This window comes from Gorilla gorilla, chromosome 11, assembly GCF_029281585.2.
Source record: "Gorilla gorilla gorilla isolate KB3781 chromosome 11, NHGRI_mGorGor1-v2.1_pri, whole genome shotgun sequence".
Lineage (NCBI taxonomy): Eukaryota > Metazoa > Chordata > Mammalia > Primates > Hominidae > Gorilla > Gorilla gorilla.
In genome coordinates this window covers 133,080,199-133,098,443 of record NC_073235.2, presented here as the reverse complement: position 1 = coordinate 133,098,443, position 18,245 = coordinate 133,080,199, and the positions used below count along the sequence as shown (strand labels likewise).

The 18,245-nt window shown below is 38.3% G+C and overlaps 1 protein-coding gene across 4 annotated transcripts in view; it reads right to left on the bottom strand.

The window, feature by feature from the left end:
* Positions 1-18,245, bottom strand: part of SP140L (SP140 nuclear body protein like) — an 81,192-nt gene that overhangs the window by 14,003 nt on the left and 48,944 nt on the right. For all 4 annotated transcript variants that reach the window (XM_055379717.2, XM_055379718.2, XM_055379719.2 and 1 more), the window contains exons 7-10: positions 17,696-17,749; positions 6,129-6,194; positions 4,395-4,475; positions 1,058-1,132 (exon numbers count right to left, since the gene is read on the bottom strand). In XM_055379717.2, the coding sequence (XP_055235692.1) occupies positions 1,058-1,132; positions 4,395-4,475; positions 6,129-6,194; positions 17,696-17,749 (276 nt within the window). The remainder of the gene's footprint in view (positions 1-1,057; positions 1,133-4,394; positions 4,476-6,128; positions 6,195-17,695; positions 17,750-18,245) is intronic.

The following is an 18,245-nucleotide window of genomic DNA, read 5'->3' as shown; positions in this document are numbered from 1 at the left end:
TGTGTGTCCCAATTTCACCTTTCAAATTTCACAGAAAATTGAATGCTTTATCAGAGAAATTAGACTTCAGTAAAACTGTTTTAACTTCCAGTGTAGTAAGCTCCACTGATTCTTATATGACAATGAAACATACAGTTGTTGTCATTGGTTTGATGGGCGCTCTCCAGCTATTCTGTTTTGCTGCAGTTAGGTAGCCAGAGATGAAGCCAGAGACCATAATCAGTCTCCCATTTGGGCACTGACTGGTCAAGGAGGGAGAGGCTAATGATGAGATAACCTAATGGAGACAGCGCCAGCCTTCTACTTTTATTCTCTGCTTTGCTCCATTTTCCCCTCCTATCAGCTTTCTGATAGGGTGGGGAACTGAGAACCGGATACTACAGAAGTAGGTGTGAAAGTTTTTCAAAGAAAAACTCCAGGAGGATGAGCAGCTAATCCTGCCCTTCCAAACAGAGGTGTAGAGGCCATGATGGGCAGGGGAAGCGGTCCTTGGTCCTGAGACTGGTTTTGAAAAGGGCACACTATTTAGACTGGGATGGACTAATAAGAAGGGTGGTTGGCCTAATTCACCCTCTAGCTTCTCAGATGAGGAAACCAAGGCAAAGAAGGCCAAGTGGTCAGCACAAGATCACACAGTCAAAGATTTTTTAAAAAGCCAAAAAGCCTTAGGACACAGATCTCTAACCACAACTCTGGTTCAACCTTAGTGTGCAACATGTGGCTTTCTGTGTAGCCAGAGGAAGATCAGCTAAATCACTTATGGGTTATACCCTTTATACAGCAATGGACTATCTTCAGCCTTGAAATTTATCATTTCAGTGGAAGTAGCACTTTAGTGACCCCTGGGGCCCCGGGGTCTGGTTGTAGATCCATCACCAACTTACTTCCTTCTTTCCTTGATACATTTTGGAAAATGACTTAATAGGATACGTTTTTCAATAGTTAGTATAGCTTCATAAAACAATTAAAGAAATAGGTTTATTACTGAAAATACAGCATAAAGCGCAGGAAATTAGATGTTTAGTTATTGAAAGTGCATTCCTCTTTTCTTTTTTACCTCTTGATCGGACTCTTTTCTGTGGAGCTCTGTCACTCTGAGTGAAGCGGGTTCCAGGTTTACCTCTCTTTCTCCCTGAGAAAGTAGAATAATATAGTCACAGTCACAAATGAGCAGCTGTGTTACATATATTGCTGCTTTTCAAAAATTCCATTTAAATGTAACTTTCCAAAAGCCTGTTTAATATATAAATAAAAAGATTTAAACCCTAGCCTTTAAGGTATGAAGAATTAGATAGCTAATATTAGGTTCACTTTATATTTCATTTTCCTATTCTTACATTAGAAAAAAAACTAATTGAAATCAGTATTTCACATATAACTCAAGCAACAGTATAAATACTTCATTCCATATTTTGAAGGTTCATTTCATATTTTGAAGTTTCATTTCATATTTCATTTCAAATATATATTTGAAATATATACATGGCATATAATATATGTTAAACACTTACACATCCACTAATTTAGTTAATCTTTGCAAGATCAAAATGATGATTACTGTCATTACAGAGACTAAAATATTCGGAGAAAATTGAGACAAAACTACAAAATTAAGTGAAGGCGTTTGGGTTTCTCTTAGCAGAGACACAAGTAAATGGCAGTTCTGTGAGTTAAGGGAAACCCTATTAGGTGCTCCATAGGTGAGATGTATGCTGCACATACCACATTGGGGGAAGATATGTGTACCCTTGTGCTGAAAGTAATAGTAAATGTGACCAGGGCTTCGTTCACATGGCTTTGGAAAAAATAAATATTAGGATCTAAGAAACTAATCAGAAGAAGGTTAACCATGAGGAATGGGTAGAATTGAGACTTCCACAGCCTTCATTCCAAATAGTAATCAAGGATTGACATGGCAGACACTGCAGCCGACGATGTTCTCCCAAGTGCATGTTAATTGGCTGTGAGTGGGCATCTCAATGTTTACTATTGTTCAAATGTGTTTTATTTTCCAAAGCAGGAAAGCAAAATGTTCCTTCCTTCTTGTGCTGGATGTCCACCATTCAATGACCACCATCTAGGGATGCTGGTCAGGGTCATGTAGGCCCCATGGAGAAATATTTTCCAACCTACTTATTCCTAAGTGCTCTAAACTCTAAGCATATTATGAGCATATTAGGCCAGCAAAGTAGAAAGGACCAATAGGACCCAAAGTAGACCTATGGCTTGGTAATATAATTCCACTTTCTGGTCTTTAGACTACACAGTTACTGACCAGGTTTTTACCCATTTAAGACCCAAATGGCCCAAGGAACCAATATTGATAATTACAGACATCTTATCCCAAGATCAAGCAAGTTTCAAATTTGCAAGTTGTCATCCTGTTAATATTTAACCAAGATAACAGGCACTCAAAGAAGAGCTTTAGGAGAGTTTAATAAACTCGTATAGGGAGGTAGGAGGCTTGTATAGTAACAGCCAAGGGCTAAGAAAAACTACTAAAGAGGTGGAACTGTGGTTCTCCATGAGGCATGTTAATCTTTTTGCTCCATCTTGCTGCCTGCCTCTGGAAGATGAGGTTTCCAGGCAATAGAACATCAGCCACACAGGTGTGGCTCTCTGAGAAGCTCTCCTCCCCTCCTCTCCCACGCAAGATGCCAAGTGGACTCTGGAAGTCCAGGACATCTCCAGGTCTCTCCTCTTCACTGCTTCACCCCTCCCTCCTCTCCTGAGGGTCCGCACTCACCGTACAGTGAGAATAGATCCAGATGTCGTATCCTTGCTGCTCTTTTCCCTCCTATATTCCAGCCAGGCTTGGCACTAGAGCTCTGGCCACAACCTTGAACAGTCCAGCTAATACAGAGTTATTTCTTCCTTTCTCTCTAGCTGTTTCTGTCTGGTTACATCTTTTCTGGGACTAGTGGGTATGTCGGATTTAGCTTTCATTAAATCTGTTTAGGCCTCATATTTTTAGGGAGAAAAAAGAAACACCATGAAGTCTACTCTAGTCTATGGAGGTTTTGGTACAGAACAATCTGGAGCTTAAATCCAGCAAATTCATAATACAGCACTACTGTGTTTTACTCTCAGAATCGAGTGGCTGAGCAAGGCAGGATTCAAATATTATTGTGTCTCAGGCTGTAATACCCATTTAACAATACTGAAACCCTATCACAAACCTTAATAAATACTATGGTGGTCAGAATATAATTTAAAGTTGTTTTAAAATAATTGTTATGGTTGGTATTAACCTCTAGAAAGAAGTGTGACAGAGTTTTCAATTTCCTCCTGTTTTCTCAAAATTTCACTCCAAGTCCCAACGGTTGGGAACAATCCAATAAGTACCAAGTAGAATGACCAATTGTCCTGGTCTGTCCAGGACGAAGGGGGTGCCCAGGACATGAGAGTTTCACTGGCAAAACTGAGAAAGTCCCAAGCAAGTAGGTTGAGTTGATTACCCAAGTTCCAAGCACCCACATCCTAGGACAATGCACCAGTCCACCTATGGGACCATAGAAAGAGTTGGTGGAACTGATTATGCCAGGTTCAGCCCTTCACTCACATCCAGGTTGTAGAAGTAAAGCTCTATTTCTTTCAAAATAAGTCAAGCTGTGATGCCTGGCCCCTCCCCTTCCCTTGCAGTGGACTTGATGAAAGCATCTCATGGAAGAAAGCGCTAGTGATTGTGCATCAACCACTTGCAATGTCATTTCACGGCTGCACCTGTCAGGCAAGACACTTCCACACTCCGATCTCACCCCTTTCTCTCACCTCCCCAATCCTGGATGGGACCAAGCCAACAGCTATGGCGTAGGGGTAGGGCCAAGACAGAATAAGAGAAGACACTGGCCATGTCACCCCCAACTATATGTGTTCCAGACTAAGGCTTGCCCAGGGTGAAGGAGGGAAGGTGCTTTAAACTGGGGAGGACATTGGAGTTTTAATACTTGGTCAGAAAGACTCTCAATTACTGAGATGAGACTCTTATTGTTGTGAAAAGGGAAGAGGAAAGCGATAGGGCTTGCTTAGGACAGAAAATAACTTATCTAGGAGGAGGACTTGAAAGGGCAGTGAGAAAATAAACCTCTGTTCTGCTTACAATTTACCAGGTCCAGCCATTTTAATTAGCCAATGATTTAAGGCAAAGGAATTCCCAGGAAAATCAGATAAAACACAGAGGAAAACAACTTTAGAACCTGGACAGATAAGATCTATGATATGAATACAATCAACTTACAACTCTGGCTTCTAATGGGTTTGCTGTTTTTTAGATTTCACTGCTCTGAAATTGACTAAGTTTGACTAGTAAACAATAAAGTTTCTAGGCTCCTCAAAACCTCAACATTTGCATTGACCTGCAGGGCAAATGAAAAGTGGTACCAACTTTATCTTACCCCTAATCTTGGAAAGGTCTTTCAGATTCACGTTCGCCTTCTTTTCACTCAAGACCAGCTGGCCATCGGCTTTGCTGTTATCTGGGGATAGGCAAGGGAAAATGTATTAATAGAACTGGGCAGAACAACAGCTCACAGGCTGGACCAAACGCAAGTGAGGGAGTCCTGGGTTTCATTCTGGATCCCCTCGAGCAGGTGTCCAGAGCATTCTCTGCTTTGGGGAGTGTTGACTTCTAAATTACACACAGAATTTAACCATACATTGAAGTCTCTTAGAATGTGTTAGGATAATACACACAGACTTAAATGAAAATGTTATAATGACTTAGTCCAAATAATTTTTTAATTTGAAAACACCCATTCTTGTTTTTTGTTTGTTTGTTTTGATTTTTAAAGACAGAGTCTTTCTCTGCCTCCCAGACTGAAGTGCAGTGGCACAATTTTGACTCACTGCAACCTCTGCCTTTTGGGTTCAAGTGATTCTCGTGCCTCAGCCTCCCGAGTAGCTGGGATTATAGGCGCCCGCCACCACATCCAGTGAAATTTTGTATTTTAAGTAGAGACAGGGTTTCACCATGTTGACCAGGCTGTTCTCGAACTCCAACCTCAAGTGATCCACCCGCCTCAGCCTCCCAAAGTGTTGGGATTACAGGCATGATCCACCATGCCAGGCCAAAAACACCCATTCTTAAAATAAATGCAACCACTTGTTTTTCTTTCCAAACAAAAATGTACATCCACAAGCCGGGCAGACACTTAAACTGGCAAGAACAGAAGAACAGAAGATAGATGATTGGTGAAAATAAACAATTTTCAATAGGACTCTAAAATCTTACTATACAGATCCACTGATTCAAAACTGAGCATCATTTGGAAAATAAGACAGCCTTCATTGACTAGGAGAAAGGAAATCCTTAGACCATGACTAAAATAAATAACATATATAATTATGGAAAATTCAGAAAATAAAATGGTCTAAAACATCATCATCTAGAGATAGCCACAGATGAGGATGGCTATCTCCAGATGGTGATTTGTTAACAAATATTCTCCTAGGCTTTTCTTTTTGCATATGTCGCCTTTTAAAGATCACTTTTTCATTATAAAAGTTGAAGATTTTTAAAATTTTAATACAACACATATACTTAAATACCACAAATAAAAATATAAACATCACCTCTATTATACTGACTAAATGTAACCACTGCATATATCTTTATAAATGAACTGCCATTGATTTTTCTATAGCTTTATATCTCTTCATACACACAGATAAATAATTGCATATATCTATGTAAGGATTGATAGATACATAAAAACATACTTTCACAAGTATAAATATTTCACATAAAATATGGTTATATATATGTATATATATATATTTTACAGTTGCACACACATACACATACACCTTGCTTTCTTCATTTAACCCTCTTAAGAACATTTTTCCAAATTAATAAAAATTTCTTGAGCTACTGAAGAAAGTCATACTGAGGATGATGATAAGCCCTCCGTATTAACTGTGGGCCTCTGGACTATTACATGCATTAGAAACCATTTTGTTGAAGCCATTGCATTCTCAGGCCTCTTTGTCACAGCCTGTTAGTCTACATCCTAACGGATACAGGAGGTACAGAACTCTCCTGGCCCTCGTGAACTGCAGGCCTTCCAGAATACAATGGACAGTGCCCTAATAAACTCAAAAGCTGTAACTACTTCACTTTGCCTGCTTACCATTTTGTTGGCTGTTTTTCTGCCTTCTCATTCTCATTCTGCTCCAGCCATGCCCCTTCTTTTTTCCTTCAAACCAAAGAGAATAAAGTTAATTATACAGAGGAATAAATATAATTATTTGAGCTTTATATGCTAGTAGTATACAAGATTTTTTCATACTTTGGTCCACAGGAATGGGGCAAAATTCTTTATGATCAGTGTAGTAGTGTGGAAGTTGAGTACAGAGTCCTATTTTAATTCTGCATGAGCCTTGGGCCATGGGCTTGGGAGAGACTATGAGAGATGACTTTCCTTTGAAACAACATTTTTAATGGAAAATTAACTCTTGCTGGCACCTTAGAGTGAATGATAACTGCTTTTGCATGTTGCTTTTTCAAGTGTTTGTTGTGTAAATTCAAATGTGCAATGAGAGGATATCCTCCTTGAGGTTGATGGTGTTATGGATAATATTCTGTATTGGAAATTGGGAGATATTCTGAACTCTGATATGGAGAGTTTTCATTATGTAATTACATAATCATTATAGAATTTCTATATAATTTCATTAAGTAATAGCAGTGCCTCCACACTGTCAGCCCTCCTTCAGGCTGCAGAGCAGCTGACTCCAGGGATGCTATGGTGACCCCAGAAACTCATCAGTGTCCTGAATCTGGCCGTCTGGACCATTTGCAGTCTGACGTGCCCTTTATCAGAAAAGTGACTCCACAATGCACTGATTTTCTGACGTCCCTCATCTCCTCCTGTCCGTACACTATGGGAGGGCAGTAGGCTCACTGAAGGGAGCAGTCCTCAGAAAGGGATCATCTCCTTCCCGGATAGTGACCAGGACAAAAGTGGTGGGGATTGCAAGTGTTCTGTAGACCTATCTTGCAAATTCAGGATTCTGTTGTGACCCTGGTCATTCCTAGGGATGATGCCTCATTCTTTCCCCTATCAGCCTGGTAGGCACAGCCTTCTGAGTGCCCAGGGGATTCAGATTTCACTCCAGACACAGCTAATGAAAATGCTTTTGCTCTACTTGTATCTAATTTTGTGGATGGAAGATCTAAGTGAGAAAAGAGACGATTAGGAGAAAAAGATGAAGGTACAGCCACCAGAATGATACAGACAGATTTTGCAGCAGTGAAGCAAGAGCAAAAATCCAGAGATCTAAGGCAGGAACACCTCCAACCCTAGGAGGTATGGAGGAAGCAGGAGCATTGGTGATAACTGTCTTTCAGAACTACCCCGGATCCTTTGTCCAGAAGGAAAACACCCTGCTCCAGTGCTCCCGCCTCTGAGAATGCTGAGTCAGCCTCTCCGCACCAGGCATGAGATGGCAGGGGCTGGGCCCAGCTTCTGAGGTCCCACATAGAACCCTCTAGACATTGTCCCTGCCCCTGTTCTCAGTCATTTGTTGGGGCGGGTGGGGGGGTGACTGTTACCTGGTTGGTGTCATGGACAAAGAGGATAGATTGGACAGACTGTCCTCCAGCAGTCCCCTCACATGCCCACCTCTCCCCAGCCACACACACAAACAAATCAAGGACTGGACACAACGAACAGAACTGGGAACCCCAAGGCTTACAGCCAGCCAGGAGCCATGTAGGAGGCACTGTTCACCTTCCCCCTGACAAATGTACATCCCACTCAGGGAAGCTCAACAATTGTAAACACTTGCCTTCTTCGAGCACCTTGTGTGCTCTGGGGATTGTGCTTATTGTATGAAAGCCAGGCATTAACTTGCTTCCCTCACGTAAAGTGACTTGTACCTTAGAGGTGGTCAGCTGGTCATAAGGGACCTAAAGACCTAAAGCATTCACGGTTTATGAAATGTGTGTGTGTGTGTGTATGTGTGTGTGTGTGGAGAGAGAGACAGGGTCCCACTATCTTGTCCAGGCTTGTTTTGGTTGTTTTGCTTGTTTTTGGACTCCTGGCCTCAAGTGATCCTTCTGCCTTGGTCTCCCAAAGTGCTGAGATAACATGAGTGAGCCACTGCACCTACATTTGCAATTTGTTCCTACAACATTTAACAAATCAAATGTATCTGGACCCATGGGTCAAATTAATCAGAGTGGCTGATGGGGTAGTGTCTTCATGAGGAAATTTGCCAGAAGCAAAAATGTGGGAAGAATTTGTTGAGAAGCTATTCTCCATGGCATTTCTGTACTCACGGTATCAGGGTATTACTTCAAGGATGTCAGAATAGCAAGCAGCCTTGGAAGCTAGAGATGATGTAGCCTCCAGATTATAGGGCAAATTTATTCCCTGACCAGTATAAAGTGGAGAACATCTCCCTCCTTAGAAATTTTCCAGAGGAGATGTCCCCAGGAGAGATTTGCTTAATATCCCCAGAGGTGAGTTGCTTACGTTCCAGCTAAAAAGATAATATCTCCCTTGGAGGTAAGGTTTCGGCAGCTTTGCTAGCAGTCGTCTAGCTAGCAAACCCCATGGGTTTCCTCAGTGAAGCATTCCTCCACTGCAGCACACACTTGTGAGTGCACCATCCACCTGGGCTTGCTCTGCATCATCCTTTTCATGGGTCTTGAGGGGAAAGAACTGATGTGTCTACTCTATATCCCAGCAATTTTGCTCCTAGGTATTTAGATAAGAGATATGAAAAAACAGGAAGCCTTCTACAAGAATGTGCTGAGGAGAGTTTTTCTAATAGCAAAAAACTGAAAATACTTGAGGTGACATTCATCAGGAGAATTATAAACAAAATTCAGTATATTCAGACAATGGACACTAGCAATGAAAACGAACAAATTACTGATACATCCAATGATATGAATGAATCTCAAAAACATCCTGAGTGAAATAAATCTCACAATAAAGAGAACACGCTGTAAAACCTTATTTATATAAAGTTTTTTAAAAACCCAAATTAAGTTATCATGGAAAAACAAAGAGTAGTGATTGCCCTGATAGGTAGTGGGTGGAGACATACCAGAAAGGACATAAGGAACCTTTCCAGGGTGATGATCATGTTCTGTATCTTGATAAAGATTTCGATGGTGCAGAAAAGTGTGGTTGTAAGAACTCATCCAATGGTACTCTTAATACTTGTGCATTTCATTGTAAATTTTATCTTAAAAAAAGAATGCATGCAGAAGTATTTGAGGGGGAAGGGTACTGATGTCTGCAACCCTGAAATGTTTCAAACTTGACCATGAGTTATTGAGTGGATAAAAAAAAATGTATATATGGATAGTGACACGGTTTGTCTGTGTCCCTACTCAAATCTCATCCTGAATTGTAGCTCCCTTATTTTCATGTGGGAGGGACCCAGTGGGAGATAAAATTGAATCAGGGGGGCAGTTTCCCCTGTACTGTTCTCATGGTAGTGAACAAGTCTCACGAGATCTGATGGTTTTATAAAGGAAACCCCTTTCACTTGTTTTTCACTCTGTCTTTGCCTGCTGCCATGTAAGACGTGCCTTTCACCTTCCGCCATGATTGTGAAGCCTCCCCAGTCACATGGTACTGTGAGTTAATTAAACCTGTATTCTTTTTCCTTATAAATTACCCAGTCTTGGGTATGTTTTTATCAGCAGTGTAAAAATGGGCTAATACAGATAGAAAAGCGATAAAGCAGGAATGATACAATGTTAATTGTGAATCTGTGTGAAAGTATATTGATGTTTAGTATACAATTCTCCCAAGTCTTCTGCATGCTTGAAATTTTCATGATTAAAAATTGGGGAAAAAAGCTTTTAGAGAGAAAGGACAGAATATTTACCAAAAAGTTATAGTTACAATAAAAGAATGATTTTTATTAGCCATACCATAGATTCCAGAAGACAATGTAGTAATCACTTTACTATACTGAGAATAAATAAATATCAACCTAAAATTTTTAACCTAGCTAAAAATTTCTATCAAAAGAAAGACAAATTTGTACATACAGCACTTAGAGAATTTACCACTTAGAGATCACTCACTAGAAAAACTAAAGAATTCACTTCAGCTAGACAAAAAGTGAAACCAAAGAAAAAGAACAATGGTGAGTACATAAAATGATTTAAAAAATTGATTTAAGTAAATATCAACTGTAAAAATAATAGTTTCAAAATTTATAGTTAAAAATTAAATATTAAACAATAATAGCCAAATGGTAGAGATGGGGTATTCAATTTGTAGTGAAACCATTACAAGATCCTTGTCATCTCTGGGGTTTGGGGCATGATTAATAAGATTGCAGAAATTTCTTCTTTAATTTCCAAACCAGCAGGGGGAAAAGGGAGAATATAGAATTTTATATCAATCCATCAGAAATCAGGAAAGAGACACACAAAAAACACAAATTAAGAATGGTCAACACTACCACAGAAGATATAGGTCCATATACATCTGGAATCATAATAAATGAAAACAAATAAAAATTCATTAAAAAGCTAAGATTATCAGATAAAATTGCAAAAGCTAAGTGCTGTTACAAGAGACATAAAACAAAGCTGCACAAGATGGCTTAACATAAATTGAGGGAAAAATATGAAAAAAAAGTTTGTATAACCACATTAGCACTTGGTAAAAGAGATTTTAAGGCAAAAGCACCAATATGGATAAAGCAGGATGCTGTATAATGATAAAAGAAAAAGAAATCCACTAAGAAGTTATAAAGTCATTAATGGTCTCAACACACTTAAAGAAAATGAACAAAATAAGGAGGAATTGGCAAATATACAACCTTGTGTGAGAATTTAACAAGTTTCTACACAAATTTGATGGAGGAAATAAATTACTATGAACCCATATTTAAACAACAAAGTTTTGCTTTATAAAGATATGCATGGAGTGAAGCCAGAGCCTAACAAATAGTTCAAATGTACATTATTCTCAAGTGGCATAGAACATTTACAAATAATGACCACACATTAGGATGCAAAGGAACATTCTACACATTTTAAATAATTGGCGAAGTCAATTCATATTGTTTTCCACATATCTACTTTCCACTCCTGATCAATTAACAGAATACCTCCAAGACTGCAGACATCGATATTTCCAGAGAAAAATCACAGTTCATAACCTCTCTTACAGCTGACATGGCCACCAGTTTAAGATCTGACCACTAAGATGAGAGCAGAATATTGTGGGAGGAGGGGAGTTCTGGAGAAAACGTCTCGCAAAAGTAATAGGCCTCTGGGGAAGATAATTTTGCTCTTCACCCTTTCTCCTTCTGACTGCCTAGAACATGGACATTGTGGCTGGAGCTTAGCAGGCACCTTGGACAATGATGTAATCTTGACAGTAGCTGAGCTGCAAGATAGAAGAATCTTCAAAATGCACGGGTCTGAAATAGCCAAAACAATTCTGAAAAACAAAACTGGAGGTCTTACACTACCTGATTTCAGGATTTGTAAAACTGTAGTAATCAAGATGGTGTATTGGCATAAGAATAGACATACAGATAAATGGAACAGAAAAAAAGTCAATAGACCTAAACATACATGGCCAACTGAGTTTCAACAAGGATGTCAAAGTAACTAATTCAATGCAGAAAGATACTCTTTTCAACAAGTTATGCTGGAATGATTGAATATCCATATGCAAAAAAAGAAAATAAATCAATCTTTAGCTCAAACTATATGCAAAAACTAACTCAAAATGGGTTATAGATCTAAATAAGTGCTAACACCAAAAACTTGAAGAAAACATAGGTTCTTGAGTTAGGAAAAGATTCCTTAAATAGGACCTCAAAATCACAGATGATAAAGGAAAAAATGGTAAATGTAGACTTTATAAAAAAATTAAAATTTTACTAACACTATCAAGTATTGGTGAGTATGTGGAGGAATGAGAAGCTTCACACATTACTGGTGGGAATGCAAGAGGGCATAATCATTTTGAAAAACATCTTGGCAGAGTCTCAAAATACTGAACATATATTTATGTTCATATGACCCAATAGCACCACTCCTGGGCATTCACTCCCCAAAATAAAACATGCCCAACCCAAAGATTTGTGTTCAGATGTTCCTGTCAGCTTTATTTGTAATAGCTGAAACTGGAAACACCTCAATGCCTATCAACAGGTGAATAAACTATCTGTAATGTATTCATATAAAGAAATACTTCTCAGTGATGAAAAATAGAGTAACTATGAACACACACAATAACATGGATGTATCTCAAAAGCATTATGTTAAGTGACAGGGGCTAAACATAAGTAAATTCAATACTGTATGAATTCATTTATATGAAACTCCAGAAAAGGCAAAACTAGAGTGATGTAAACAGATCAGCATTTAAAAACAACAACCTGGGTCGGTGAGTTGTACATGCCTGTATTCCCACTTACTCTGGAATCTGAGGCATGAGGATCACTTGAGCCCAGGAGTTTGAGGCCACCCTGGACAACGTAGTGAGGCCTCATTTCTTAAAAGACAAACGAACAGAAAACAGATCAGCTGTTGTCAAGAATCAGAGAGAGCTGAGAAGAACACAAGTGGACTTTGGGGTGATGGAAATGATACATGTCATGATAGTGGAGGTATTTATATAACTGCACACATTTGTTAAAACAAATTCAGTTATACCTTAAGGTGATGCATTTGTTTTATATATAGCTCTATAAAGCAGATAAGAAAAATGAGAATGTGGAACATTTACATAAAGAAAATCCTATTGTTGGTGCCCTTATCAAAGATTACTTGAACATACATTCATGAGTTTATTTCTGGGTTCCCTATTCTATTCCATTGGTTTATGTGTGTTTTTATGCCAGCACTGTTTTGATTACTCTTGCTTTGTAATATAGTTTAAAATCATACGGTGTGATGCCTCCAGCTTTGTTCCTTTTTTTCAAGATTACTTCTACTATTTGGGTCTTTATGGTTCTATACAAATTTTAGGATTCCTTTTTCCTATTTCTGTGACAAATGTCATTGAAATTTTGATAGAGATTTCATCGACTATCCAGATCACTTTGGGTGGTATGAACATTTTAACAATATTCTTCCAGTTTATGAACAGGAGATGTCTTTCCATTTATTTGCATCTTTTTCAATTTCTTTCATCAGTGTCATAGTTGTCAGTGTGCAAATATTTCACCTCTGGTTACATTTGTTCCCATTTTTTTCTTTTTGTTGCTATCTTAATTTCTTTTTTGGATAGTTCATTGTTAGTGTGTAGAAACACAACTGATCTTTAAATCTTGCAACTTTACTGAATTCATTTATTAGTTCCAACAGTTTTTTGGTGGAGTCTATAGGGTTTTCTAGGTAGAAGATAATGTCACCTGGAAACAGAGACATTTTAACTTCTTTCCAATTTGGATGACTTTTTTTTCTTGCCTAATTGCTCTGACTAGGACTTCCAGCAGTGTGATAAATACAAATGTCAAGAAGGGGCACTTAATCTTGACAAGGGTGCCAAGAATAAATAATGGAGAAAAGGTAGCCTCTTCAGTAAATGGTGGTAAGAAAACTGAATATCTACAAGTAAATAATGAAATTAGATATTTGGCTTACATCATATACAACAACTAACTCCAAATAAATTAAAGGCTTAAATGTCAAACATGAAACCATAAAATTCAAAGAAGAAAACAGGGAAAAACTCCTCGATTTTGGTCTGGGCAATTATTTTTTAGATAAGACACCAGAAACACAGGCAACAAAAGCAGAAATAAGCAAGTGGAACTGCATCAAACTAAAAGATTTGTACAGCAAAGGAAATAATTTTAAAAATGAAAAGGCAACCTATGGATTAGGAGAAAAATTTGCAAACCATGTATTTGATAAGAGTTACTGCCCAGAATATATAAGGAACTCACATAACTCAATAGCAAAAAACAAAACCAAACCATGACATAACCTGATTTAAAAACGGGCAAAGGATCTGAATAAATGTTTTCCCAAAGAAGACACATAAATAACCAACGGGTTATAAAAAATCACTGAATATCACTAACCATCCTTGAGAGAAATGTGACTCAAAACTATAATGAAATATCACCTCACACCTATTAGGACAGCTATTATCAAAAAGGCAAGAGATAACAAGTATAGGTGAGGGTGTGGAGAAAAGGAACCCCTGTATGCTGTAAGTGGGAATGTAAATTGATACAGCCATTATGGAAAAGAGTATGGAGGTTCCTCAAAAAATTAAAAATAGAAAAACATACCATTCAGAAATCTAATTTGGGGGTACGTATCCAAAGGAAATGAAACCAAAGAGATAGCTGCACCCTCATGTTCATTGCAGCATAATTCACAGTAGTTAAGACATAGAAACAACCTAAGTCTCCATCAACAGATGAATGGATAAAGAAATGTGATAAGATACAGATCTGTGTATATTGGAAAACATATATAAAATCATGTTTCAAATCATGAAGAAAAAAGTATTGGGGTTATATCTCTTAATTATCATCTCACATCATACACCAATAAATGAATTCTATGTGTGCTATAGATTTAAACATTAAAAAGTATTTCAAATATTCTATAAGCAAGTAAAAATGTTTTCAAATTATGAGGAGGATAATATATTTGTAAATTGTACACAAAACCTGAAACTATAAATGAAAAGACAGACAGATTTGATCAGATAAAAATTTCAAACATCTTTGGGATAAAACATATAGGTATATCTTAGAAATGCTGCATGTTTGGTTTCAGAACACTGCAATGAAGTGAATATTGCAATAAAGCAAGACAATTTTTCTGGTTTCCTAGTGCATATGAAAATTATGTTTACACTATACTGTAGTCTATTAAGTATGCAATAGCATTATGTCTTTAAAAATCAATGGGCATACCTTAATTAAAAATACTTTATAGCTCAAAAAATGCTCACAATCATTTGAGCCTTCAGAAAATCATAATTTCTTTGCTGGTAAAGGATCTTGCCTGGGTGTGGATGGCTGCTGACTGATCATGGTGGTGGTTGATTAATGTTGAGGTGGCTGTGACAATTTCTTAAAATAAGACAGTAATGAAGTTTGCTGTGTTGATGGACTTCACGAAAGATTTCTCTGTAACATGTAAAGCTATTGATAGCATTTTACCACAGTAGATTCTCTCAAAACCTGCTGCTGCTTTATCAACTAATATATTCTAAATCCTTTGTTGTCGTTTCAACAATGTTCACAGCATCTTTCCCAGGAGCAGATTCCATCTCAAGAAACCACTTTCTTTAATCATCCATAATAAACAACTCCTTATCCACTCAGTTTTATCATGAGATTGCAGCGATTCAGTCACATCATCAGGCTCCACATCTTTTTTTTTTGAGATGGAGTCTCACTCTATTGCCCAGGCTGGAGTGCAGTGGTGCAATCTCTGCTCACTGCAACCTCCGCCTCCCGGGTTCAAGGGATTCTCCTGCCTCAGCCTCCTGACTAACTAGTACTACAAGCACAAGCCAACACGCCCAGCTAATTTTTGTATTTTTAGTAGAGACAGGGTTTCACCATATTGGCCAGGCTGGTCTTGAACTCCTGATGTCAGGTGATCTGCCCGCCTTGGCCTCCCAAAGTGCTGGGATTACAGGTGTGAACCACTGCAACCTCCACTTCTAATTCTAGTTTTCTTGATATTTCCGTCACATCTACAGTGACTTCCTCCACTGAAGTCTTAAACCCATCAAAGTCATCAATAAGGGTTGTAATCGACTTCTTCCAAATTCCTGCTAATGTTGATATTTTGACCTCCTCTCATGAATCATGAATGTTCTTAATCGCAATGTGAAATGGTGAATCCTTTCCAGAAGGTTTCCAATTGACTTTGCCCAGATTCATCAGAGGAATCACTATGTATAAAGACAGCTATAGCATTACAACATGTATTTCTTAAATATTAAGACTCGCTAGTTGAAATTACTCTTTGACTCATGGGCTTGCTGAATGGACGTTGTGTTAGCAGGCATGGAAATAGCATTAATCACCTTGTACCCCTCCATCAGAGCTCCTGGATGACTACGTGCACTGTCAATGAACAGTGATATTTTGAAGAGTCTTTTTTTCTGAGGAGTATGTCTCAATGGTGGGTTTAAAATATTCAGTAAACCATGCTGTAAACAGATGTGCTCTCATCTGGGCTTTATTCCAATTATAGAGCACAGGCAGAGTAGATTTAGAATAATTCTTAAGGGCCCTAGGACTTTCAGAATGGTAAATGAGCATTGCCTTCAAGAGAAAGTCACCTGCTCCATTAGCCTCTAACAAGAGACTCATCCTGTCCTGTGGAGCTTTGAAACCAGGCATTGACTTCTCCTCTCTAGCTATGACAGTTCTAGATAGAATCTTCTTTCAATGGAAGGCTGTTTAGTCTACACTGTAAATCTGTTGTTTAGTGTTGCCAACTCTATCAATGACCTTAGCTAGAGCTTCTGGACAACCTGCTGTAGCTTCTACATCAGCATTTGCTGCTTCACCTTGCCCTTTAATGTTATGAAACAGCTTCTTTCCTTCAACCTCATGAACCAACCACTGTTACCTTCAGACTTTTCTTATGAAGCTTTCTACATCTCACAGCCTTCAGAGAAGTGAAGAGAGTTAAGACCTTACTCTGGATTAGGCTTTGGCTTAAGGGAATGTTGTGGCTGATTTGATCTTTCATCCAGACCACTCAAACTTTCTCCACATCAGCAATAAGACTGTTCTGCTTTATCATTAAAGTGTTCACTGGAGTAGCACTTTTAATTTCCTTCAAGAACTTTTCCTTTGCATTCATAACTTGGCCAATTATTTTCTGCAAAAGGCCTAGTTTTCAGCCTATGTCAACTTTTGACATAGCTTCCTCACTAAACTTCATCATTTCTAGATTTTTATTTAAAGTGAGTACATGTGACTCTTTCTTTAACTTGAGCACTTACAGGCCATTGTAGGGTTATTAATTGACTTAATTTCCATTTTTTCATCTAGGATTTTCCTATCACACTATTTAAAATTCTTCCAACCTCTTTCCACTGCGCAATCTCAAAGACACCCCAACACTTTCAGGAATATGTGATAGCCACACCCCACTGCCAAGTACTAAAATCTGTATTACTCTTAATTGCTGCCATAACAAATTACCACAAATTTAGTGGTTTAAAACAACACAAATATATTATCTTCCAGTTATGTCAGTGAGAAGTGTGACACGGGTCTTACTGCCTAAAGTCAAGGTGTAGGCCTTCATTCCTTTCTGGGGGCTGGAAAGGACAAACTATTTCCTTGATTTTTCAGCTTCTAGAGGTCACCCACATTCCTTGGTTCCCTCTTCCATCTTCAAAGCCTGCAACATTACATGTTTCTGATGATTCTTCCGTAGTCACATTTTCCTTTCTCCACAGCCAGGAAAAGTTCTCCACTCTTTAAAGCCTACAAGATTAGATTGGGCCCACCCCATAACCCAGGATCATCTCCCATTTCAAGGTATCTAACTTAATTGTATCTGTAAAGTCCCATTTGCCATGTAAGATAGCAGATTACAGGTCCAGGGATTAGGAGGTGGACATTTTTGGGGGTGGCCATCATTCTCTCTACCACAGTATTGCAAATAATAACAGAAATAGTAACAATGACAAAAAGAAAACTCTGGCATTAAAAATGTATTTGTAACATCAAAAGCAAGTAAATTCTTATTTATTCTTACTTCTTTTCCTCTTGGGTTTTCCCAAAATGGAGTTGTTTGCAATATCCACAGTATCTAGAAAATAACAAGTGGTGGTGAGGAAACAGAAATTAATAAATAAAAGTTATAGATTTTAGGACAATGTATACTACAGAAGGCTTGAGTTTATAAAGATGTTTGGATACTCATTTCTCTCTTTCTTCTAGAGGAACCAAAAACCCACCAAACTGAGAACTAGGAGTCGAGGATGGGCCCTGGGTCTTCTATCAAAAATACGTGTTGGGCTAAGAGTAGACCTGCAGTCTTCCCCCCTGACAATTAATACCAGGATTAGTTGTCTTTTGGGTGAGGCCTTTCTAGGGTGTAGCAAAATGACACTATTATCTACTAGCAGAAGTTCACTGGGTTATCTTGGGTTCCATGGAATATTGAGTGTGACTTAGCATATTAACGCAATAAACAGGATAACTGCCACTTTAAAGAGCACCATTCTATGACGTCACCCATACGTAATCAACAGAGCCCATCTTGATAAGTAAAACTTTATAATGATCTCTTGCCTCTCTGCAGT